This window comes from Oncorhynchus mykiss, chromosome 3, assembly GCF_013265735.2.
Source record: "Oncorhynchus mykiss isolate Arlee chromosome 3, USDA_OmykA_1.1, whole genome shotgun sequence".
NCBI classification, from domain to species: domain Eukaryota; kingdom Metazoa; phylum Chordata; class Actinopteri; order Salmoniformes; family Salmonidae; genus Oncorhynchus; species Oncorhynchus mykiss.
The window spans coordinates 77,149,305-77,174,982 of NC_048567.1; the positions used below are offsets into that span (position 1 = coordinate 77,149,305).

General features: G+C 41.8%; 2 protein-coding genes and 1 long non-coding RNA gene across 3 annotated transcripts; all 3 read right to left on the reverse strand.

The window, feature by feature from the left end:
* Positions 1 to 586: 586 nt before the first annotated feature.
* Positions 587 to 2,575, reverse strand: LOC110520613. The gene is made up of 3 exons (XR_002473013.2): positions 2,240 to 2,575; positions 1,207 to 1,319; positions 587 to 1,090 (listed from the first exon to the last, which is right to left on the reverse strand). It is a non-coding gene; the product is annotated as an uncharacterized LOC110520613 (long non-coding RNA).
* Positions 2,576 to 2,943: 368 nt separating this feature from the next.
* LOC110520614 (toll-like receptor 8) lies at positions 2,944 to 15,142 on the reverse strand. The gene is made up of 2 exons (XM_021598012.2): positions 14,907 to 15,142; positions 2,944 to 6,238 (listed from the first exon to the last, which is right to left on the reverse strand). Exons 1-2 carry the CDS (start codon positions 14,907 to 14,909, stop codon positions 3,134 to 3,136), a joined length of 3,108 nt encoding a protein of 1,035 aa, XP_021453687.2. The 5' UTR covers positions 14,910 to 15,142; the 3' UTR covers positions 2,944 to 3,133.
* A 195-nt stretch (positions 15,143 to 15,337) lies between these two features.
* Positions 15,338 to 23,933, reverse strand: tlr7 (toll-like receptor 7). Its single transcript, XM_021598013.2, has 2 exons — positions 23,782 to 23,933; positions 15,338 to 19,255 (listed from the first exon to the last, which is right to left on the reverse strand). Exons 1-2 carry the CDS (start codon positions 23,785 to 23,787, stop codon positions 16,082 to 16,084), a joined length of 3,180 nt encoding a protein of 1,059 aa, XP_021453688.2. The 5' UTR covers positions 23,788 to 23,933; the 3' UTR covers positions 15,338 to 16,081.
* Between the last annotated feature and the right edge of the window lie 1,745 nt (positions 23,934 to 25,678).

Below are 25,678 nucleotides of genomic sequence, written 5' to 3' on the forward strand. Positions count from 1 at the left end.
ATTGTGGGAAGAGCCATTTTTGGCCATTGTAATATGTCCCAAGTCCAGCCCAACTAAGTAATAAGTCCTTGGCTTTCCTACCACAAGTCCAGACCAAGGGTTCATTGTTTTGCTGGGGCAGGCAGGCCATTAAGCCAGTTGTGATGTGTGCCAATGGTGCTTTTCTAGGTCAGTTGTGTGCACTGTGCCAAGGGCTCATCCACTTAGTGCACCAAAGCCCACTAGTGCGTCAGTGAAGCCACATCACCGGCATCAAAAAAAAAAAAATTAAAAAAAAATATAATTCTCTTCTAGCAGCACCTTTGCACTTAACCGAAATAGTGTTGCCTCACCTAGCCAGTTTAAGGCTAACAGGAAATTGCTCTGGAGAAGCATTTTAAATGACTAAACTGCCACCACTCCAGCAGTTTGAAACGCAGCGCTTGGATTCTGATTAACAGTAACTGCATAGCCAATCAGCGGTATAGAATGCAATTCCAGTAGTCTAAAAGGATAGCCACAATAAGGCAGACACTTGCAGAGGTGTACAATGTGTACAATGTGACACTTGAGACAAATGCACTTCAAAATGAAAATTACAATGCCAAACAGTTACATTTTTTTTAATTGCATATCAAAACAAACTTGTGCATTCCAAGAATTGAACTTATACAAAACAATTGAACAAGTAACAAAAACAAAACACTGCTTGATTTGAAAGCATTTCACAGGTGGCCAGAAGCTGAACTACACTGACTGTCAAAAGTGTGGGTCCCTGGTTGGGCTGATCCATCACAACCACAAGTGGCTGGATGCAGGGACAGGTGACAGAGCGCTGAAGTGAGTCGGGACGAGCAACACATCCTCCTAGTCAGACTGCCAGTCAGTAGTTGTTTCCTTTCAGACTTTATGTAAAAGGGAGGGAGGGAGGGGGTTGTTCTAGGGAGGAGGCTGTACAGGCTTCTGCTTTTGTCCAATTACAATGCAACTTAGGTGTTGATTACAGTTATACAGCTAAAAGGAGATGAAAATAAAGGCAATGCTCGTGGAATGTACAGTGCATAGTGGAGGCTTGGGCTTCATGCTGTTGCTTGCTTCTCCTGTTCAATGGCTGCAAGGAAGGTGATAACAGGTTAGTTCTTAATGTTTGCACAGTGTCTCAACTTATCAGTAAAACATAAATTTCAAAGGATAATCAGCATTTGATGTAGAATAAACCTAACACACTTTCTTTGGTGGGCAAGGGGTTTTTCTCCTGCGTTTCGGTCTTCTTCAACTTGGTCTTGTCAAAGTTGGAGACTTCCGCAAGATCTGGCTTGTCAGACATCTTTGCAGAGGATCTGGGCAAACAGCAGATGAGACTGAACAATTAGATATTTAGGTTTCAATGTAAAAGAGAAAGCAAGAATTTATTCCAGATTGGCAAATATGAACAAAACCTGGTCTATGAAACCATGGGCCTTGCACACAATTTAGCACAGCTTCCATCATAGTTACTCTTAATAGGCCCATACATTCAAATCAAACCCAAAATGCAGACAAAGAGCACAATCCCCTACAGCACATGTGTTGGGGGGGGGGGGGGGGGGGGGGGGTAAGATGAAATGCTTTCATTCTCCCTGGCAAGCAGCCCACATCTAAATTCGAGTACATACAACCTAGTCCATTACTTTCCTAGATTTACAAAAGCAACGTAAAATTGCATTATTTTACGCAATTTATTCTACGAGCACGTGTTCTCATGACTGGCGACAAATCTGGAGAACAGCATTGTGCCATTCTGCGAGAGCTATCTGCAGGCGAAATAGTCTAACAACCACCGCCCTGCTTGGCAGCATCGCAAAACAGGCTGGGGCGAACTAGTGGCATCGACCATCAATGGGTCAGCATTTGCACATTTGCTTCGTCATATTGACAGTGTAGCACATCCTAAATCAAGACATGATAATATTTGTAGGCAACATTGTAGCCTACGTTAGAACATCCACACTCTTGATACGTTTCACTCAAGACACACACTTACTAGGGTACCAACTTCCAAGTGATAGAACAAACAATGACACTATTGAATAGGACTTCAACATCTAGAAATACATTGAGCAATATATATTGATTACGCATTTATGCTTAAGGCTGTTGCAGCGGTTGGACCATTTATAGCCTACACGACAGAATATACTACATGGCTGTGAAGTTAACCTAGTTGGTTAAACATGCTATGTAGGCCCTACGACAATAAATAATTTCTTTGCGCACTCACCGGAGGTGTATTGGATACAGATGAATCTCAATCCAGATGGCGCCGAACACAAGTAAAGGCGGGCTGGTCAATCAAAGTGTATTATACTCCGCAATATGCTAATTTGCAGCATGACGTCACGTCCCTTCACTCTCTTGCACAACTTGGTTAGGGAAAATATATATTACGTCATCTTTACAAGCGAGAGAGAGCATAAATAATAGTTGTGGTTTTATTTGTTTATCGTATTGGACAACGAATTTTTATCTCATTTTGATTTAGGGCACCATTTCAGAGCATTGCTGCCAACCCAAACCAGTCCACTGTAAACCGGTAAATCTTCGTGATTGTGTCAATAATGACATCCCGTGGATTGACACAGTATTACATCAGATGGTAACCCTGACTTCATTGGTTTGCATCAGAAACGTAGTAAGACTACTAGTTGATCCCTACGTCGTTGATTACATTTTAGATAATACATTTTCCATGATCGTAAGGCACACTAGTTCAAAGAGATTCCCTATACAATGTTTTGAATTTGTGATCTTTTGAAATGATAATTCATATAATAAAATAATGAGTCATAACAATTTCTGAAAATGTTGTCTTTATTGTCACAATTTTTGAAAATGATGTCTTTACTGTGACATACCATAAGTGCCACTGACCGGCTGACACCACAACCCAATAGCCCCCCCCCCCCCCCCCCCCCCCCCTCCCTGTTTGGCATTAAAGCAATGAATAGAACATTTATTTACATATTGTTGATTTCAGATGCACAGAATCATCCAATCAGAAAGGGATATAAAAATAAATTGTAAAAAGGGATTGCAGTTGTTGTGTTTAACTGCTCAGTCTGTTTGTGTGAGAAAGCTACCTGGTCCCTCTTGAGTCTCTGGTCTGGCCTGTGCTCTACTTATTGGTGAAGTACCTGGAGTACATCTGGTTGTACATCACCTGGTTGTCTAACCTGACAGCGTTCCTCAGGCACTGCCAGAACCAGGGCTCTGCGGCTGCAGTCCGGGTCCATTCCAGAACACTCTCCCCACACAGACGCCGCCGCAGACGGAGGAAGTGAGAATGCTGCAGTACAGGTTCCAGGAGAACCAGCACGATCACGTCCATGTTTTCATCCAGCAGCCTCTGGTGGGCCAGGTACACAGCCATTCTGAAGGTCCCGGTCCTGACATATGCCTCGGTCAGCACAAAAACGGTCTTGCGGCTCTGTCGGATGCTGTGGGTGAGGTTGTCTATCAGGGGGACCCCTGGGACCCAGTCTCTCTCCTCCAGACAGAGAGGCAGGTGTCTCTCCTGCCTCTCCTCCAGCTGCACCCGCAGGTGGTTCAGCACCCAGTCTGACACCCACAGGTCTCTGGTGTCGTAGGTAACAAAGGCACCATAGAGATTGTTTGTTGTTGCGGACCCAAAGGAATGGTAGCCCTTTAGCTTTGCCCTCAGGTAGTATAGAATATAGGAAGCATCCCAATAAAACATATGAGCTGCCATGGTGATGACCATGGTGAGCATGATCAAGGAAGCGGAGAGGGAGTAAATCAGGAAGGCATTGACGTCATTGACGCATTCTCCAATGTCAAACAGTATCACTGGTTGGCCTCTCGTTTCGGCTGGCATGTTGCAGATCAACTCAGTGGCCAGTCCGGGGATCTCTACGACTTTGTTATCTTTAATCCACATGATGAAGTCAAATAAGTCACAGGTACACTGGAATGGATTACCTTGCAAGGACAAAGTTTTCATGTAGTTTTCAGGGCCCAATAGGAAGGTGGTCTCGTTGACGATAGTCAGTTGGTTGTGGCTGAGGTCAAGTAATTGAAGGTGAGCACCCTTAAGAAATCCATCAGAGAGTTGAGCAATCCGATTGTAGCTCAAGTCAAGCATCTGAAGTGCATTTGTGAAGTTGGAGAGATTTGCCGACATGTGATATAAAGAATTATAGCTTAGATCCAGAATATTCAGTTGTTGGAAACTAGCCAGTTTATCCCAATCAAAATGGGTGAGTAAATTATGACTAATGCATAGTTTCTGAAGGGTATACGGTAAGTTGTCATAGACTGTTGATGGAATCTTCTCAATGCTGTTGAAGGATATATCCAGATAGGTTAAATTCACCAGGTTTTTAAAAAGTCTGTTGTATGAGGCGTCCCTCTCTTTCCATAATGTGGCCAACAAATTGTGTCGAAATTGAAGCTCTTTCAAAGATGCGCTTGTCATCTGCTTAGTTGTTAATGTAAAAATGTTATTGTTTGACATATTCAGTACTTTCAAAGCCGGTAGATTTGTCAAGAAATTTAAATTATGTGTCACACCTGACACTTCAAAATAGTGGCTGTTGTAGCTTAGGTCTAAAACTTGTAGTTTGTGTAATTCCTTAAATGCATTGTTATAGGCCAGGTCAATCTTGTTAAAGGACAGGTCCAGATATGTTAGGGCTGGTAACGTTGTGAACTCTGTCCCATTCAGTGCTGCAGAAAATCCATTTCTTGATAGGTTCAGACATGCAATGTCACCATAGCCCTCAAATTGCTTTGGAGAAATAAAGAAGATATTATTTGAACTAAGGACCAGCACTCGGCCAGAGTCAAAGCACTCTTGCTTCACAAGGCCGTGTTTTAACTCAAAGGAAAAATCCATTGAATGTGAATAGTGACTAGTGAGAGGTGACTTGTGCAGCTCCGACTTTGAATTGCTTCCTAAGACACGGCCTGGTGAATCGCTCACTGAAACTGGATACAGCCTATTTTCTGCGAGGTATATTAGTTTCAAGTGTGAGAATTTTCTGAATATGGTAGAATTAGAGCGAACAATGAAATTAATTCCCATGTTTAACGCTGACAGATTTTTTAGATGATGGAGAGGGCTGAGAGTATCTGACTGGATTTCTTTAAAAACATAACCTGCTATATGTAGTGTTCTAAGTGACATCAATTTAGAAAACTGTCTTGAAAGCAGTAGGGTGTCAGGGTAGGCTAATAAATCATAATTGAATGAAAAATCCATAACTTCTAGCTTTGGTAGATAGCTAAAAAATGTTCCTTCAGTCATAGCCTTAGACAAGAAATTATAAGAAAGGAACAGTTGTTTAAGATTGTTTAAACTCTCAAACCAGGAGTTCTTGATGAAACTGAGTGAGTTCCCTGCTAGGTGCAGTGTCTGTAACTCTGTAAGGCCATGAAATGCATGAGGATGAATATCTAGGAAAATATTGGGACAGGGGACACACGGAAATGGAGCATTGGAGCATCGTGGACAGTTTCCCTGTAATTCAAGGGTTTTTAGATGGGTTAGTCCATAGAAATCATCCTTATCAATATACTGTATCTTGTTAGATTCAAGCCATAATGTTTTTAAAGAACTGGGAAGTTCTTTTGGAACTTGAGTTAAATTATTAAAGGCCAATGTCAAAACTTCTAAGTTAATCAATGCTGAGAATGTGCCGTTTCTTATAGTAAAATTATTCTCACAAGGATTCCAGTAGAAGCAGTTTTTGGATAAGAAGAGCTCCTTCACATGTGTTATACCAGAGAGGTAGCTCATATTCAAGAAATTGATTTTGTTATTGTCCAGCATGAGTATTTCCAGGCTGAGTGGGAGGTTTTGTGGAATTTCAATTAGGCCATTTCCATTAAGCCTTAGGTCCTGCAGGTTTGTCAGATTTTGGAAGGCACCTTCGGCAATGTGACTTATATGGTTTTTGTTGACCCAGTTGAGATTGAGAATGGTCAGGTTCTCCAGGTTAGAAAATGATTCATGAGTTACATTCTGGATGTTGTTTTCTGATAGGTCCAGCACAGTCACATTCCTGGTGATGCCATCAGGTATCTTTCTCAGTCGACGCTCCTCACAATTGAAGATGATGTCATCTGTGGTTTTAGTAGTATTGACCACCTTGATGTCACATGGAAACTGCCATGGCATCCATAAGGTACATGAGGTATTTATGACCAGGAAGTGACACAGGAACAATGATGCCAACTGTAACCAGCAGGTGGTAGCAGCCTGGAAATATAAAGTACAAAGTGTGAGGATGGAAATATAATGACAGATTAATGAAAGACTAATGATTCATGATGAGATGTCTAACTAACGTGGAGTCAGAGGAGACTGGTTGGAGGAGCTATAGGAGGATGGGCTCATTGTAATGGCTGAAATGGAATAAATGGAATGTCTGCCAGCCTCCTCAGTGTGAAGTAGACCAACAAGTAGCCCAAGATGTACTCTTAAGGAGCATACCATTACTCCTTGCAATCCAAGGACCTTATAAGGTATTATATTTTCAGAGGTAGACTGGCTCTGGTAGAAAAAACAGCCATACACTCCATCTAAAAGTGAATCAATTATCAATTGCGATACAGTTCTAGATACAGTTGAAGTCAGAAGTTTACATACACCATAGCCAAATACATTTAACCTCTGTTTTTTTTAACAATTCCTGACATTTAACCCTAGTAAACATTCCCTGTCGTAGGTCAGTTAGGATCACCACTTTATTTTAAGAATGTGAAATGTCCGAAAAATAGTAGAGAGAATTATTTATTTCAGCTTTTATTTCACATTCCCATTGGGTCAGAAGTTTACATACAATCAGATAGTATTTGGAAGCATTGCCTATAAATTGTTTAACTTGGGTCAAACGTTTCAGGTAGCCTTCTACAAGCTTCCCACAATAATTTGCGTGAAATTTGGCCCATTCCTCCTGACAGAGCTGGTGTAACCAAGTCAGGTTTGTAGGCCACCTTGCTCGCACACACTTTTTCAGTTCTGCCCACAAATGTTCTATTGGATTGAGGTCAGGGCTTTGTGATGGACACTCCAATACCTGGACTTTGTTGTCCTTAAAAACTTCTTATGGCTGCAGGGGCAGTATTGAGTAGCTTGGATGAAAGGTGCCCAGAGGTGCCCAGAGGAAACGGCCTGCTCCTCAGTCCCAGTTGCTAATATATGCATATTTTTATTAGTATTGGATAGAAAACTGTTTGAATGATGTCTGTGAGTATAACAGAACTCATATGGCAGGCAAAAATCTGAGAAGGAATCCAAACAGGAAGTGGGAAATCTGAGGTTGGTCGATTTTCAACCCAGTCACTAGTGAATACACAGTGGGATATGGATCAAGTTGCACTTCCTAGGGCTTCCACAGGACGTCAACACTCTTTAGAAACTTGAATGAGGCTTCTACTGTGTTGTGGAGCCAGATGGGAACTCTTTGAGTCAGTGGTTTGGCAGAGCCAGGTCTTGGTCAGGTGCATTTCACATGATAGCGACCTGCGTTCCATGGCTTTCCTACAAAAAATGGAATTCTCCTGTTTGAACGTTATTAAAGATTTATGATAACAACATCCTAAAGATTGATTCTATACTAAGTTTGACAAGTTTCTTTGACCTGTAACATAACTTTTTGAAGTTTTCAACCGACATTCGGCTGGACCTGCACGAGCGTTTGGATTTATGTACTAAACGCGCTAACAAAAGTAGCTACTTGGACATAAATAATGGACATTATCGAACAAATCAAGCATTTATTGTGGAACTGTGATTCCTGGGAGTGCATTCTGATGAAAATCATAAAAGGTAAGGGAATATTTATAATGTGATTTCTGATTTCTATTGACTCCAACATGGTGGATGTATATTTTTTTTTTCTGAGCGCTGTCTCAGATTATTGCATGGTTTGCTTTTTCCATAAAGTTTTTTTTTTATCTGACACAGCGGTTGCATTAAAGGAGAGGTATATTTCCATGTCTAAGAATTGTATTTTCATCAACATTTATAATGAGTATTTCTGTAAAATGATGTGGTTCTCTGCAATATCACCGGATGTTTTTGGAACTAGTGAACGTAATGCGCCAATGTATACTGAAATGTTTTTATATAAACATGCACTTTATCGAACAAAACATACATGTATTGTGTAACATGAAGTCCTATGAGTGTCATCTGATGAAGATCCTCAAAGGGTAGTGATTCATTTTATCTCTATTTGTGCTTTTTGTGGTCACCTAACAATCGTTTGTGGTGCTTTCGCTGTAAAGCCTATTTGAAATCGGACACCGTGGTGGGATTAACAACAAGATTAGCATTAAAACGGTAGAAGATACATGTATGTTTGAGGAATTTTAATTATGAGATTTCTGTTGTTTTGAATTTGGCGCCCTGCACTTTCACTGGCTGTTGTCATATCGATCCCGTTAACGGGATTGCATCCCTAAGAAGTTTTAAGCCATATTGCCACAACTTTGGAAGTATGCTTGGGGTCATTGTCCATTTGGAAGACTCATTTGCAACCAAGCTTTAACTTCCTGACTGATGTCTTGAGATGTTGCTTCAATTTATCCACTTAATTTTCCGTTCTCATGATACCATCTATTTTGTGAAGTGCACCAGTCCCTTCTTTAGCAAAGCACCCCCACAACAAGATGCTGCCACCCCTGTGTTTCACGGTTGGGATGGTTTTCTTTGGCTTGCAAGCCTCCCCCTTTTTCCTCCAAACATAACGATGGTCGTTAGGGCCAAACAGTTCTATTATTGTTTCATCAGACCAGAGGACATTTTTCCAAAAAGTACCTTCTTTGTCACCATGTGCAATTGCAAAGGAGCAGCAGAGCTATCTGGAGAAATTGACATGGGAGGAGATACTGGAAGGCAAGGGACCCTAAGCACAGGCTGGGGAGTATCTCCGTCCACAGGAGGAACTGGAGGAAAGCTAAGGCTGAGCGGAAACACTACGAGGAGTTGGCATCGCTGGCAAGGAAGCCCGAGAGGCAGCCCCAAAAATATCTTGGGTGGGTGGGGGCACACAGGGAGTGTGGCAGAGTCAGGAGTCAGAACTGAGCCAACTCCCCGTGCTTATCGTAAGGAGCCAAGGATGGAACCAGAGCCGGTCAGGGCGAAATTGGAGGTGAGCGACGGAAGCGAGGGATAGACAGTGAAGGAGTTAATGGGGAGATTGGAGGAGAGAGTAATGAGGGAGTTGCTGTGTTGGTGCATGAGGCACGACATCCGCCCGACGGAGCGTGTCTGGGATTTGATGTCACCTGAGTTAGTTCTCTATACTCGTCCTGGTGTGAGGTGTGTGCTAGCCGTCTGGTGAAGACAGTGCCAGCCCCACGCACCAGGCCTCCTGTGCGCCTCCCTAGCCCTGCACGTCCTGTGCCAGCTCGGCGCTACAGCTCTCCAAGACGTGCTTACCATGGCGGGCATCGTACTGGTCAGGCACCGTGTTATGCGGTGGAACGCACAGTGTCTCCGGGACGTGTTCTTAGCCCGGTGCGTTACATCCCAGCTCCCCGCATCTGCCGGGCTAGGGTGAGGATCCAGCCAGGACAGATGGTGCCAGCCCTCCTCTCCAGACCTCCAGTGCGTCTCCTCGGGCCAGGATATCCTGCGTTGGCGCTGCGCAATGTGTCTCCCACGTGTGTCTGCACAGCCCAGTGCGTCCTGTACCTGCGCCCTGCGCGTGCTGGGTGAAAATCACCATCCAGCCAGGACGGGTTGTGCAGGCCCTTAGTTCGAGACCTCCAGTGCACCTCCACGGCCCGGTCTATCCTGTGCCTCCTCCAAGGACCAGGCTGTCTCTCCGTCTCCTTCCTCCAGAGTCTCCCTCCAGCCCGGAGCCGCCAGAGTCTCCCTCCAGCCCGGAGCCGCCAGAGTGTCCCTCCAGCCCGGAGCCGCCAGAGTGTCCCTCCAGCCCGGAGCCGCCAGAGTCTCCCTCCAGCCCGGAGCCGCCAGAGTCTCCCTCCAGCCCGGAGCCACCAGAGTTTCCCTCCAGCCCGGAGCCGCCAGACTCTCCCTCCAGCCCAGAGCAGCCAGAGTCTCCCTCCAGCCCGGAGCAGCCAGAGTCTCCCTCCAGCCCGGAGCCGCCAGAGTCTCCCTCCAGCCCGGAGCCGCCAGAGTCTCCCTCCAGCCCGGAGCCGCCAGAGTCTCCCTCCAGCCCGGAGCAGCCAGAGTCTCCCTCCAGCCCAGAGTGCCGGAGCCTCCCGCCTGTCCGGCGCTGCCGGAGCCTCCCGCCTGTCCGGCGCTGCCGGAGCCTCCCGCCTGTCCGGCGCTGCCGGAGCCTCCCGCCTGTCCGGCGCTGCCGGAGCCTCCCGCTTGTCCGGCGCTGCCAGAGCCGCCCTTCACTCCGGAGCTGCCAGAATCGCAGCCCCTCAGTCCAGAGGCGCCCCTCAGTCCAGTGGCGCCCTCTACGAGGGTCTTCAGTCCACATCCCGCACAAGACCCGCCGCTGTAAGAGGGCCCACCCAGACCCTCCCCTTTAGAGTCAGGTTTTGCGTCCGGAACCTTTGGAGGGGGGGGGGGGGGGGGGGGGGGTACTGTCACTCCCTGACCATAGAGAGGCTTTTTGTTCTCTATTTTGGTTAGGCCAGGGTGTGATTCGGGTGGGCGTTCTATGTTCTTTTTTCTATGTTTTTGTATTTCTTTGTTTTTGGTCGGGACAGCTGTCTGTCGTTGTCTCTGATTGAGAACCATACTTAGCTCTTGCTCTTGCCCACATGGGTTTTGTCGGTAGTTATTTTCTGTTTAGTGTGTTTTGCACCTGACGGAGCTGTTTCGGTTGTTTCTTTTGTTCCTTGTTGTATTTATTGTTCAGTTTATTAAAATAATGATGAACACTTACCACGCTGCATCTTGGTCCTCACCTTCTTCCACCAACGGTCGTTACAAGTGGTGTGACGGCTGCGTGGTCCCATGGTGTTCAGAATCTGGACCCCTACAAATCAGCCGGGCTAGACAATCTGGACCCTCTCTTTTTTAAATTATCTGCCAAAATTGTTGCAACCCCTATTATTAGCCTGTTCAACCTCTCTTTTGTATCGTCTAAGATTCCCAAAGATTGGAAAGCTGCCGCGGTCATCCCCCTCTTCAAAGGGGGAGACACTCTAGACCCAAACTGCTACAGACCTATATCTATCCTACCCTACATCTCCAAGGTCTTCGAAAGTGAAGTTAACAAACAGATTACTGACCATTTTGAATCACATCGTACCTTCTCCGCTATGCAATCTGGTTTCTGAGCTGGTCATGGGTGCAGCTCAGCCACGCTCAAGGTCCTTAACGATATCATAACCGCCATCGATAAGAGACATTACTGTGCAGCTGAATTCATCGACCTGGCCAAGGCTTTCGACTCTGTAAATCACCACATTCTTATTGGCAGACTCAACGGCCTTGGATTCTCAAATGATTGCCTCGCCTGGTTCACCAACTACTTCTCTGATAGAGTTCAGTGTGTCAAATCGGAGGGCCTGTTGTCCGGACCTCTGGCAGTCTCTATGGGGGTGCCACAGGGTTCAAATCTCGGGCCGACTCTCTTCTCTGTATACATCAATGATGTCGCTCTTGCTACTGGTGATTCTCTAATCCACCTCTACGCAGACGACACCATTCTCTATACTTCTGGCCCTTCTTTGGACACTGTGTCAATTAACTAACCTCCAGACGAGCTTCAATGCCATACAACTCTCCTTCCGTTGCCTCCAACTGCTCTTTAATGCAAATAAAACTAAATGCATGCTATTCAATCGATCATTGCCCGCACCTGCCCGCCCATCCAGCATCACTATTCTGGACTTAGAATACGTGGATAACTACAAATACCTAGGTGTCTGGCTAGACTGTAAACTCTCCTTCCAGACTCACAATAAGCATCAAATCAAAAATGAAATCTAGAATTGGCTTCCTACTTCGCAAACAAAGCTTCCTTCACTCATGCTGCCAAACATACCCTCGTAAAACTGACCATCCTACCGATCCTTGACTTTGGAGATGTCATCTATAAAATAGCCTCCAACACTCTACTCAGCAAACTGGCTGTAGTCTATCACAGTGCCATCTGTTTTGTCACCAAAGCCCCATATACTACCCACCATTGCGACTTGTACGCTCTTGCTTCATACTCGTCGCCAAACCCACTGGCTACAGGTTATCTACAAGTCTCTGCTAGGTAAAGCCCCGCCCTATCTCAGCTCGCTGGTCACCATAGCAGCACCCACTCGTAGCACGCACTCTAGCAGCTATATCTCACTGGTCAACCCCAAAGCCAATTCCTCCTTTGGTCGCCTTTCCTTCCAGTTCTCTGCTGCCACTGACTGGAACGAACTAAAAAAAACAATGAAGCTGGAGATTCCCATCTCCCTCACTAGCGTTAAGAATCGTCAGTCAGAGCAGCTCACAGATCACTGCACCTGTTCATAGCCCATCTGCATACAGCCCATCTATCTACCTCATTCCCATACTGTGTTTATTTATTTTTCTGCTTTTGCACCACAGTATCTCTACTTGCACATCCATCTTTTGCACATCCTACCATTCCAGTGTTTAATTGCCATATTGTAATTACTTCGCCACCATGGCCTATTTATTGCCTTAACTCCCTTATTTGACCTTATTTGCACTCACTGTATATAGACTTTGTTTTCTTTTTTTCTACTGTATTATTGACTGTATGTTTTTTTCATTCCGTGTGTAACTCTGTTGTTGTATGTGCCGAACTGCTATGCTTTATCTTGGCCAGGTCGCAGTTGCAAATGAGAACTTGTTCTCAACTAGCCTACCTGGTTAAATAAAGGTTAAATAAAAATTAAATTAAAAAATACTTGCATACTATTGTTTGTAGAGATGAATGTGGTACATTCAGGCATTTGGAAATTGCTCCCAAGGATGAACCAGACTGGTGGAGGTCTACAATTTTTTTCTGAGGTCTTGGCTGATTTCTTTTGATTTTCCCATGATGTCAAGCAAAGAGGCACTGAGTTTGAAGGTAGGCCTTGAAATACATCCACAGGTACACCTCCAATTGACTCAAATTATGTAAATTAGCCTATCAGAAGCTTCTAAAGCCATGACATCCTTTTCTGGAATTTTCCAAGCTGTTTAAAGGCACAGTCAACTTAGTGTATGTAAACTTCTGACCCACTGGAATTGTGATACAGTGAATTATAAGTGAAATAATCTGTCTGTAAACAATTGTTTGAAAAATGACATGTGTCATGCAGAAAGTAGATGTCCTAACCGACTTGCCAAAACTATAGTTTGTTAACAAGAAATTTGTGAAGTGGTTGAAAAACAAGTTTTAATGACTCCAACCTAAGTGTATGTAGACTTCCGACTTCAACTGTACATAACACCCTTTACTTTCATATCACATCAACATCATTTCACAAATGCATAATACACACTTACTGTAGACTGTTTTATGACAGTTTCAGCCGACAGTATTTTTCAGTGACAACATATTTCTGGTGGCCATCTTCCGTTAAACACAGGATGTCACGCCCTGGTCTTTGTATTTTGTGTTTTCTTTATTAGTTTGGTCAGGCCAGGGTGTGACATGGGTTTATTATGTATTATGTGGTGTGTTTAGTCTTGTTTTTTTTTGTAGGTATTAGGATTGTGGTATAGTGGGGTTTTCTAGAAAAGTATATGGTTGCCTGAAGTGGTTCTCAATCAGAGGCAGGTGTTTATCGTTGTCTCTGATTGGGAACCATATTTAGGCAGCCATATTAATTGAGTGTTTCGTGGGTGATTGTTCCTGTCTCTGTGTTTGTTTGCACCACATAGGCTGTTTAGGTTTTCATGTTACGTTTATTGTTTTTGTATTGTTCGTGGTTCATCTTCATTAAAGGTATCGAATTAACGACGCTGCATTTTGGTCCTCCTCTCCTTCACCGCAAGAAAACCGTAACACAGGCATTCAGAGCATTCTATATAGCACTTTACCACAGGTATTTGGAGCATGCTAGATAGCTAATTATCACAGGTGATCAGAACATGCTAGATAGCTAATTATCACAGGTGATCAGAGCATGCTAGATAGCTAATTATCACAGGTGATCAGAGCGTGCTAGATAGCTAATTATCACAGGTGATCAGAGCATGCTAGATAGCTAATTATCACAGGTGATCAGAGCGTGCTAGATAGCTAATTATCACAGATGATATTAGCATGCTAGATAGCTAATTATCACAAGTGATCAGAGCATGCTAGATAGCTAATTATCACAGGTGATCAGAGAGTGCTAGATAGCTAATTATCACAGGTGATCAGCGTGTGCTAGATAGCTATCACAGGTGATCAGAGCATGCTAGATAGCTAATTTAGCACAGGTGGTTCCTCTGTCTTCCGTCTGTCTTCTGTAAACACGTGCTGTAACGTGGATATTTGGCCATGTGGGATGTTATTTCTCACATATATCACAAAGATGAGGTCCTTATGCTTCCAAAAACGTACTGCAAGCCATCCGTGTTAATGGTCAAACTGAGCGTCGGGGCTCTTAACACCCCCCCCCCCCCCCCCCCCCCCCCACCACTAAACCACGGAAGACGCCTTCACCCAAGGACTCTTATGTGTAATGTAATGGAGCTGAGAGTAAAGATCAAGGGCTGGCCTACAAGCATGTATTTTATGGTCAATAGCTCAATAGCAATAGATTTGTGATGGAGGACATACTACTAATTTCCACATACTAGTTATCTACAATATGTTTGCCTAGATAGAAATGGCATTTGTGAATGTGTCGATTGTGAAATATCACTACTTCCCCTTTAAAAAGTAATGTATTTTCTCATGTTTCATTATCAATTTGGCCACTTTCGAAAAGCAAATACCCTAAATACGCTAAATAGACACACCCCACATATATTTATAATAGCTGAAATTAATCAAACTTACCATATTGTTTACCGTTGATTCCTTGTGATATTTTGAAAGCCTTTCAAATAAGTTGTGCCTGGTAGTTTAGTTACCAATTAGCAAAAAAGTTTAATAAAACTGCAGAGGACTGTTCATTTTCTTTTTGTTTCCATCGATGTAGTCCCTTGTGTATTGACTCAATTCCTCTCTACTCAAACACACGTTGAAGTGCAACTAAAATTCCCCTTGCAGCTATAGTTAGTCAGATGTGTTCATCAAGCTGGTTGGTTGCCTCAATCAGGTGGATTATGGGTAGTCAGTGTTGGGGCATGTTATTAGGGAAGTTCTCCTCTGATTTTCTTCCCACTTTCTGTAATTAATTAATTGTAATACTTTCATATGGCATGCATAAAGAGATTAAAGGCAGAATTAGTTAAACATTTTGTGAATCATTATTTTATTAATGTATTGTTACCTTACTCTCTGCAGCAGGATAGGAGATTGAGACAGTATATTTATAAGCATTGCAGTACAGCAAACATAATCAGTCAGTATTAGAGATGAAAATTCATATCTAAACATTCTCACCAGATACATTACATTTACTGTAAACCTTAAAACCAGATACATTACATTTACGGTACACCTTAAAACCCATCTTTAAGATAATTGTCACAGGTGATCAGAGCATGCTAGATAGCTAATTATCACAGGTGATTAGAGCGTGCTAGATAGCTAATTATCACAGGTGATCAGAGCGTTTAACAACAATTTACAATTTACAACAATCACCACATTCAAAGATCAACACTACACACTGGGCACTGATGTCAATTCAACGTCCATTCCATCTTGTTTCCATGTCATTTCAATGAAATGACGTGGAAACAACGTTGATTCAACCAGTGTGTGCCCAGTGGGTAAGGTGTATTCTAAGTGTAACATTTCAAAGAATCTTCTTGAAGAGATTACTGTATTGTTTTTGAGTGTCTCTGACTGTCTGGCATCATAGCCACAGATTCCCATCCCGCCATCTGAGCTAAATCAAACAGAATCTTCATAGATTAATTGAGGAAGTTCTCCATTGGTTTGCTTCCCTCTTTTTGTCATTAATGGCATTACCCAATGATTACACAATCATTACACAATCACAAAAAAAGGACAATGCTAAGCATTCTTAACAAATGGCGAAAAATCATTGTGTTTGTCCTTTTTCAAAGAGTCTCCTTGAAGAGATTACTGTATTGTTTTTGACTGTCTGTTACCAGTACACTCCTTAGGCTAAACCAAAAGTATTGCTGCGCTTGAGGATTTGTTGGCCACTCCATCACTGACCGCCTATACAACCTCTTCCTGAGTCTCAGGTATTTTGAGTGACTGGGGACTTTTTCCAGGAAAATCAAGACAATCACATCATCTCTCTCATCCATAAGTCGCTGATGGGCCATGTAGAATGCGGTCTTGAAGTCCCCGCTCTTGATGTACTTGTTCGTCAGTATGAACACGGTCCTCTTGCTCTGGTGAATGCTCTGGGACAGGTTGTCGATCAGGGGGCAGCCAGGGATCCAGTCTCGTTCCTCCAGACACAGCTGTAAGGGGTGGTCCCCTTGGTTCTCCAGCTGAACAAGCAGCTCCTTCAGCACCCACTCAGATACCTCCGGGTCCTTCTTGTCGAATACCACGAAGGCGTCGTAGGCAGTGCTCGGCGAGGACAGGCGTCTGTAGCCTTTGAACTTGGCCTGGAGGAAGTGGTAGAGGTACCACACGTCCCAGAGGAAGAGGTGGCTGGAGATGGAGAGGGCGATGAAGCTGAGCACCAGGGATGTGAGTAGGATGTAAAGGATGATGGATAGGTAGTTATGCTGGCAGGCCTGCAGTTCTAGGTCCAGGGAGATGACCGGATGACCCCTCTGGGCTCCTGGAGCAGCACAGGTCACAGCGGTGGCCAGTCTGGGGATGTTCACCATGGTGCGGTTCAGCCACATCACAAACATGAGGGCGTTACAGTTGCACATGAACTTGTTGTTGTTCAGGACTAACGTGTCCATTTGATCGACAACATCATCAGGGATGCTGGTCTGCTCAATGTTTTGAATGTTATTGAAGCTGAGATCCAGATTCTTCAAACTAAAGGCGTCCTTGAGGAAATACGTAGAGAGTTTGGATATTTGATTTTTGCGTAAGAGGAGAGTCTTGAGAGATTTGGTGCAGTTGGAGAGCTCTGGGGGAACTGTTGATATGCTATTACTACTGAGATCTAAGACCTCTAAGTACTGAAGAATAATCAGCTTCTCCCAACTAAATATCTTCAATCTGTTGTTGTTGATGTAGAGATTAGTGAGTTTGTCTGGCAGGCCTTGGAAGACTTGCTGAGGGATGAAGTTGAGGTTGTTGTGAGAGATGTCTAGGACCCTCAGATTTAGCAGTTTTTTGAAGTAGTCGATGTATCTTGTATCACCATCTCTCCAAAGCATATCTAAACGGTTACCTTTGAACTCTAACTTCTCCAGAGAGAGACTTTCCAGCTCTGTGTTGGTGGATGTAGAAATCTTGTTATAGTTCATTAGTAATATCTTCAGATTGGTCAGATTTTTTGTGAAATTAAGCATGTGGGTCAAACCCTCTGATTCAAAGTAATGGTTGTTATTGCTTATGTCTAAGATAACTAAACTTCTCAGTTCCTGAAACGCTGAGGAATAGAGAAGGTCCAGACGATTAAATGAGAAGTCAAGATACTGTAAGTTAGTGAGGAAAGTAAACTCAGAACCATTTAGACTTTGGCTCATTGCATTTCCAGAGAGATTTAGGCATCTAAGGTCAGCAAGGTTCAAGAATCTGGAGTGAAGGAAAAATATATTATTCCTGCTGATATCCAGGGTTTTTCCAAACTGGCTGCACTGGGTTTTGACGAATGAATTCAGCGTCCCATCCTCCTTGTCCTTGTATTTGCAGCTGCGAGCGTACTCATCGTATCTAAAATAATGAATCTCTCTCACTTCTCCATTGCTGTTATGTCCAGAATCTGACATTGGGGAGCCATGTATGGCTTCTCCTCCTGAAAAGGCAACAGACTGACCACTTTCAGAGGGGGATGATATTTTGTTGTCAGATAAATTTATTATTTTGAAGCTTTTCAGTTCCATTAGAATGCTGAGGTTGGTTATTTTGATGAAGTTGGTGCCCAAGTCAATGACCTCCAGGTTCTTTAGATGAATCAGTGGGCTGATGTCTTCGAGGGTGAGTTGCTGGAAGACGAAGGCCCTGATGCGGAGTACTTTCAAGGATTTCAGGGAGGAAAATGAGGAACTAAGGTGCAGTGTAGCTGGATACCTCTGCAGCTCGTAGTTAAAAGACAGGTCCAGTTCTTCCAGGTTGGGTAGAGCTCGTGGGAAGTAAGTAAATGCTATCTCTCGAGCTAAAAAGTTGGTTGAGAGATCAAGTACTCGCAGCTCTTTACAGTTCTGAAACCACTCTCTAAGCACATACGTCAGGGAGTTACTATGCAGGCGTAGTATCCTCAGTTTGGTCAACGTTTTAAAGGTGTTTTTGTCTATCTGAAGTGAATTGTTAGGACACGGAATACAAGGAAACGGTGCATTGTAACAGCGTGGGCAGTTTCCGCTCAGGTCAAGTATCTCCAATTGGGTTAAGTTATGAAAATCTTTGTCAGTAACCATTTCAATCTTGTTATTATAGAGATACAACTCTCTGAGACTTGTCGGTAATCTTGGGGGAATGTAGGATAAGTTATTTGACTTGAGGGATAGGAGAGTCATGTTACCAAGCTGTAAAAACGCTCCCTCCTCAATTTGATAGGAAACATTACATGGGTTACGATAGTAACAATTTTGACCCAGGTAAAGAATCTGTACGTTAGTGATGTCAGAGAGGTTCGTTTTCAGAATGGTATATATTTTATTCACCTCTAGACTGAGCAGAATGAGGTTCGGAGGGAGACCCTTTGGGATGGTGGAAAGCTGATTCCCATCCAAATACAGAGCCTTCAGATTCCTCAGGTCTTTGAAGGTGTTCGTCTTGATAGTCACACTCTCTGTGCACATGCGGTCCTTGGGGCCGATCTTGATGGGCACGCAGTTACAGCGCATGTCGATCTCGGTGAGGTTCTCCAGGCCCTGGAAGGACGTTGAGTTAATGTGAGGGATGTGGTTGATGGTGAGGGTCAGGTTGGTGGTGTTTCTGGGGATGTCCTTTGGGACCTCTAGAAGTCCTCTCTCAGTGCAATCTACGTTGACCATGGTGTTGTTGCTGGCCAGGGTGACGTCACAGGGTAGGGTTTTGGGGTACCAGCTTCCAGCTTCCAGCAAAGAGGAGCACCACAGGCCCAGCAGTATCACCCCACACATGTGGAAAGATGCACATTCTGACCTCTGGGGGAACAGGACGGTGTTATTAGTAGAGGGATAATGATAACACACTCTGACCTCTGGGGGAACAGGACAGGGTTATTCCTAGAGGGGTAATGATAACACAATCTGACCTCTGGGGGAACAGGTCAGTGTTATTTCTAGAGGGATAATGATAACACACTCTGACCTCTGGGGGAACAGGACAGTGTTATTTCTAGAGGGATAATGATAACACAATCTGACCTCTGGGGGAACAGGACAGGGTTATTTCTAGAGGGATAATGATAACACACTCTGACCTCTGGGGGAACAGGACAGTGTTATTTCTAGAGGGATAATGATAACACACTCTGACCTCTGGGGGAACAGGACGGTGTTATTAGTAGAGGGGTAATGATAACACAATCTGACCTCTGGGGGAACAGGTCAGTGTTATTTCTAGAGGGATAATGATAACACACTCTGACCTCTGGGGGAACAGGACAGTGTTATTCCTAGAGGGGTAATGATAACACACTCTGACCTCTGGGGGAACAGGACAGTGTTATTCCTAGAGGGGTAATGATAACACACTCTGACCTCTGGGGGAACAGGACAGTGTTATTTCTAGAGGGATAATGATAACACAATCTGACCTCTGGGGGAACAGGACAGGGTTATTCCTAGAGGGGTAATGATAACACACTCTGACCTCTGGGGGAACAGGACAGTGTTATTCCTAGAGGGATAATGATAACACACTCTGACCTCTGGGGGAACAGGACAGTGTTATTCCTAGAGGGATAATGATAACACACTCTGACCTCTGGGGGAACAGGACAATGTTATTTCTAGAGGGATAATGATAACACAATCTGACCTCTGGGGGAACAGGACAGTGTTATTCCTAGAGGGGTAATGATAACGAGTCTTATTTGCATGTCGCCTCTCATAAACCATAGGACACAAGAGAGTCTTAAAATAATTTAGTAAATTAACTGCTCAATAAAATATACAAATATAGAAACCAGTGGCTCAGCTCAACTAAACTACTGCAGATGTTGGTTAATTTATGAAAAGGTTGTGATAGCATGTTTTATTTTCTACTATTTCTTATTCTGATTCTATTGATCTTTACTATGTTGTTCTGCATAGACATAACTTAAACAATATATAAAAATGTCCTTTTACCTCTATTGAGTCAAAATTCAAAAGGCACTCGCACATCTGAGCAGTATTTTTTTGCAGGTGCATGGTAACAGTTGAACAAGATGAAGGAATAAGGAAACCGCACACTGCTCTTGAAAGTATCACTGATCTTTAATAAGCGTACGTATCGGAGACACGGCCTTCGTCTGATCTTTGAAAGCTTCCGTTAGGAACACGGCCTTCGTCTGATCTTTTAAAGCTTCCGTTAGGAACACGGCCTTCGTCCTGGCTTTTATAGCTTCCGTTAGGAACACGGCCTTCGTCAGAGCTTTTAAAGCTTCCGTTAGGAACACGGCCTTCGTCAGAGCTTTTAAAGCTTCCGTTAGGAACACGGCCTTCGTCAGAGCTTTTAAAGCTTCCGTTAGGAACACGGCCTTCGTCAGAGCGTTTTTTGACGAAGACCGTGAGTCCGATACGTAAGCTTGTTAAAGATCAGTGATATGGTTTCCTTTTTCATTCACCTCTATTGAGTCCTTTACAATCATGGTTAATTAAGAGTCTATTGGCCCACACATGCATCAATCTAAGTAACATGATTAAAACAAATCCCCATCAAAATCTGTCAGTTTAATTTCAGAGAAATCCGATATTTTTGTCTCAATCCTCCACATCTACCTATGTTGGTCTTCTGCATCTGCGGTGGAAGGTGTCCAAGCTACAGCGATGTTTGTCAGACCATGAGATGTCCTGAAATTCAGTCTTCTCACGAAAAATGTATGTAGTGTACGAACAGTTTGGCCTTCAAAACGACTATAACCACTATCCTTTCCATAGAGTGGTTATAATAGTTGGAAGGCCAAACCGTTCAGTGTTTTCTGTTTTGCTTTACAGCCTGTCTGAAGGTAACCCATGCAAAATAATGGAAGTATGGAGGTTGTTTTGTGCCAACAAAAATAAGAGGTTAAATATGTGTCCAAAAAACAAAAATATGTCCTGAGCTTTCTTGTATCTCCCAGATATAGGACAGACTCTTAAAAACTTCATTGCTTATTTATTTTTAGATGTGTGATTCAATGCGTCTCTGTAGTAGCAAAGGCCACATTCAGTATGTTCTTGAATGTATATCTAAAGGGGTCCTAAAATCCCAAATCAAATAACTAAATGATCCATGGTACGACCATCGTGTTAGTTTAGAGGTTAGAGACAGAGGTTAATCCCAAGTTTAGAGGTTCATCCCCAGTTTAGAGGTTCATCCCCAGTTTAGAGATTCATTCCCAGTTTAGAGGTTAATCCCCAGTTTAGAGATTCATCCCCAGTTTAGAGGTTAATCCCCAGTTTAGATGTTAATCCCCAGTTTAGAGATTCATCCCCAGTTTAGAGGTTAATCCCAAGTTTAGAGATTCATTCCCAGTTTAGAGGTTAATCCCCAGTTTAGAGATTCATCCCCAGTTTAGAGGTTAATCCCAAGTTTAGAGGTTCATCCCCAGTTTAGAGGTTCATCCCCAGTTTAGAGGTTCATCCCAAGTTTAGAGGTTAATCCCCAGTTTAGAGATTCATTCCCAGTTTAGAGGTTAATCCCCAGTTTAGAGATTCATCCACAGTTTAGAGGTTAATCCCCAGTTTAGATGTTAATCCCCAGTTTAGAGATTCACCCCCAGTTTAGAGGTTAATCCCCAGTTTAGAGATTCATCCCCAGTTTAGAGGTTAATCCCCAGTTTAGAGATTCACCCCCAGTTTAGAGGTTAATCCCCAGTTTAGAGGTTAATCCCCAGTTTAGAGATTCACCCCCAGTTTAGAGGTTAATCCCCAGTTTAGAGATTCATCCACAGTTTAGAGGTTAATCCCCAGTTTAGATGTTAATCCCCAGTTTAGAGATTCACCCCCAGTTTAGAGGTTAATCCCCAGTTTAGAGATTCATCCCCAGTTTAGAGGTTAATCCCCAGTTTAGAGATTCACCCCCAGTTTAGAGGTTAATCCACAGTTTAGAGGTTAATCCCCAGTTTCTTCATTTTCATCAATCTTTTTTTTCTCCTTGCACAATGGATGTGCATGCTGCACCCTATATGAACTGTATTATCATATGAAATATATTACCATATTAAATCTATTACCATATCAAAGGTATTATCATATTAAATCTATTACCATATTAAATGTATTACCATATTACATGTATTACCATATTAAATGTATTACCATATTAAATGTATTACCATATTACATGTATTACCATATTAAATGTATTACCATATTACATGTATTACCATATTACATGTATTACCATATTAAATGTATTACCATATTACATGTATTACCATATTACATGTATTACCATATTACATGTATTACCATATTACCATATTACATGTATTACCATATTACATGTATTACCATATTACCATATTACATGTATTACCATATTACATGTATTACCATATTAAATGTATTACCATATTACATGTATTACCATATTACATGTATTACCATATTAAATGTATTACCATATTACATGTATTACCATATTACATGTATTACCATATTACATGTATTACCATATTACCATATTACATGTATTACCATATTAAATGTATTACCATATTACATGTATTACCATATTACATGTATTACCATATTAAATGTATTACCATATTACATGTATTACCATATTACATGTATTACCATATTACATGTATTACCATATTACATGTATTACCATATTACATGTATTACCATATTACCATATTACATGTATTACCATATTACATGTATTACCATATTACATGTATTACCATATTAAATGTATTACCATATTAAATGTATTACCATATTACATGTATTACCATATTACATGTATTACCATATTACATGTATTACCATATTACCATATTACATGTATTACCATATTACATGTATTACCATATTACCATATTACATGTATTACCATATTACATGTATTACCATATTAAATGTATTACCATATTACATGTATTACCATATTAAATGTATTACCATATTACATGTATTACCATATTACATGTATTACCATATTACATGTATTACCATATTACCATATTACATGTATTACCATATTAAATGTATTACCATATTACATGTATTACCATATTACATGTATTACCATATTAAATGTATTACCATATTACATGTATTACCATATTAAATGTATTACCATATTACATGTATTACCATATTACATGTATTACCATATTACATGTATTACCATATTACCATATTACATGTATTACCATATTACATGTATTACCATATTACATGTATTACCATATTAAATGTATTACCATATTACATGTATTACCATATTACATGTATTACCATATTACATGTATTACCATATTACATGTATTACCATATTAAATGTATTACCATATGAAAGGTATTCTTACCATCATGTGAGACAGTATTGTTCAGATCAATGTTTGTGTGGATAAGTTCTCACGGTTCAGTTCTCTCTTACTGTAAAATAAAAGGAGTACTAAGAACGATAAAATGTTCATGTGAAAACATGAAAACAACAGGCTGATGGAACGAAGGACAACAGATGTGCGAGTGAAAGTGTCTTTAATAGTTTCCACTTCCCTTTAGGCAGATGCTAGACACCTATCTATCAATAGGCATATAGTACAACTGTTGCCTAAGGTCAAGTTCCTAAAATCTAAATTGTTAAATCAATCAATGTTGTCTATTTCTGGTGCAGGCTTCATTGAAGCACTTGATCAGCATTTTCTTGTTTTATAAATCCAATACTATACATTCAATAGCTTAATTTACACACACACATATATATATATATATATATATATATATATATATATATATACATATATATATATTATAATTTAAGCAGTTTGCAGCAGTACTGATTAATTGTGTGTGAATGGAGCTTCTTTCAAGCATGTGCTCATCCTTGATTTTTTACATTTATTGATAGGAATATGTATATAGTTTGTCTTATTTCTGATAGCATTGAGGTCTTCAAAATGTTCTGCCTTAATATTAAATCTAAAGAGGGATTAAAGTGGATTTCCCCCCCCAAACAATCTACACAACCTACTCCACATTTTGAAAGTGAAAGAAAAATTATATTCAAACAAAGATGTCTTGATTGCATATGTCTTCACACCCCAGAGTTGATACCTGGTGGAATCCTGATCCTGACAAACTCTCCAGTCCCTGCCGGTGACAAGCATACCCATACCATGATGCTGCCACCAAATACAGAGGGTTTCACTTGGTGATGTATTGTATTCACGTTTTTAATTTAGGCAAAAAAATTACATTTCTTTGCCATGTTGTCTTGCATAATTACTTAAGGGCCTTGTTGCAAACAGAATGTGGATTTAGGGCTTCCTTCTTTTCAAATTGTCATACAGGTTGGTAATGTGGTGAATGAAATGTTGTAAAACACAAAGTATTTGGTGGCAGCATCATGTTATGGGTATGCTTGCCACTGGCAGGGACTGGGGAATTTGTCAGGATCAAAGGAAATATGAAAGGAGCAAAGCCAAGGTAAAAAGTTAAAGGAAAAGGTGCCTTAGGTCTCTCTTCAATACGTATTGCAGAAGTTCAGCTTTACAGCGTGATTTAAATTTTAAAGCAATGTTCCCATGTTAGCGGAGACTGCATTCAGTATGTTGCCCTAAGATTTGTGAAAAGTTGATAAAATCTTATAAAAAATTATTCACAGCTGTAATTGTTGCCCAAACTGCTTTCACCAAGTGTTAACTCTGGGGTGTGAATAAACATGCAATCAAGACATCTTAGTTTTCAATTTGGTATTTATTTGGAAGAATTTCAATTAAATTTCCTTTCACATTTAGATGTAATTTTAAGGTAGTAAAATGTGAAAACTTTGCGAAGGGTGTGTAGACTTTGACTATAGGCACTGTATAAAAGGAGGAAACGTGTTTACTGGAGACATGTGCTGACACATTTCTCTATATTGTTACCACAGTTTCAGGTTCATTTTTTCTGTAAATGAAAGTGAAACAAACCTAGGTTTAGAGAAACACACCACAAAACTTTCCATCAGTTGGGTGTGCATGCAGGGACAACTGGAACATTAGCTAGTGGCTGCAGTGAAAAACAGCGCTGTCTGTGCCTGGCAAGGTTAGAATACACCATGCAGACACACTCTCCAGCTTCCAAACAGTAAATAATTAAACATTGTTATTCAACCAAACATGGTCCAGGAGAGTTTTTGGTATAAATTATGAGAAAGATGAAGTAAGCTCCCTTCACTCATGCAGAAAGGGGCTTGGCTTTAGAGAACAAGAAAACAAC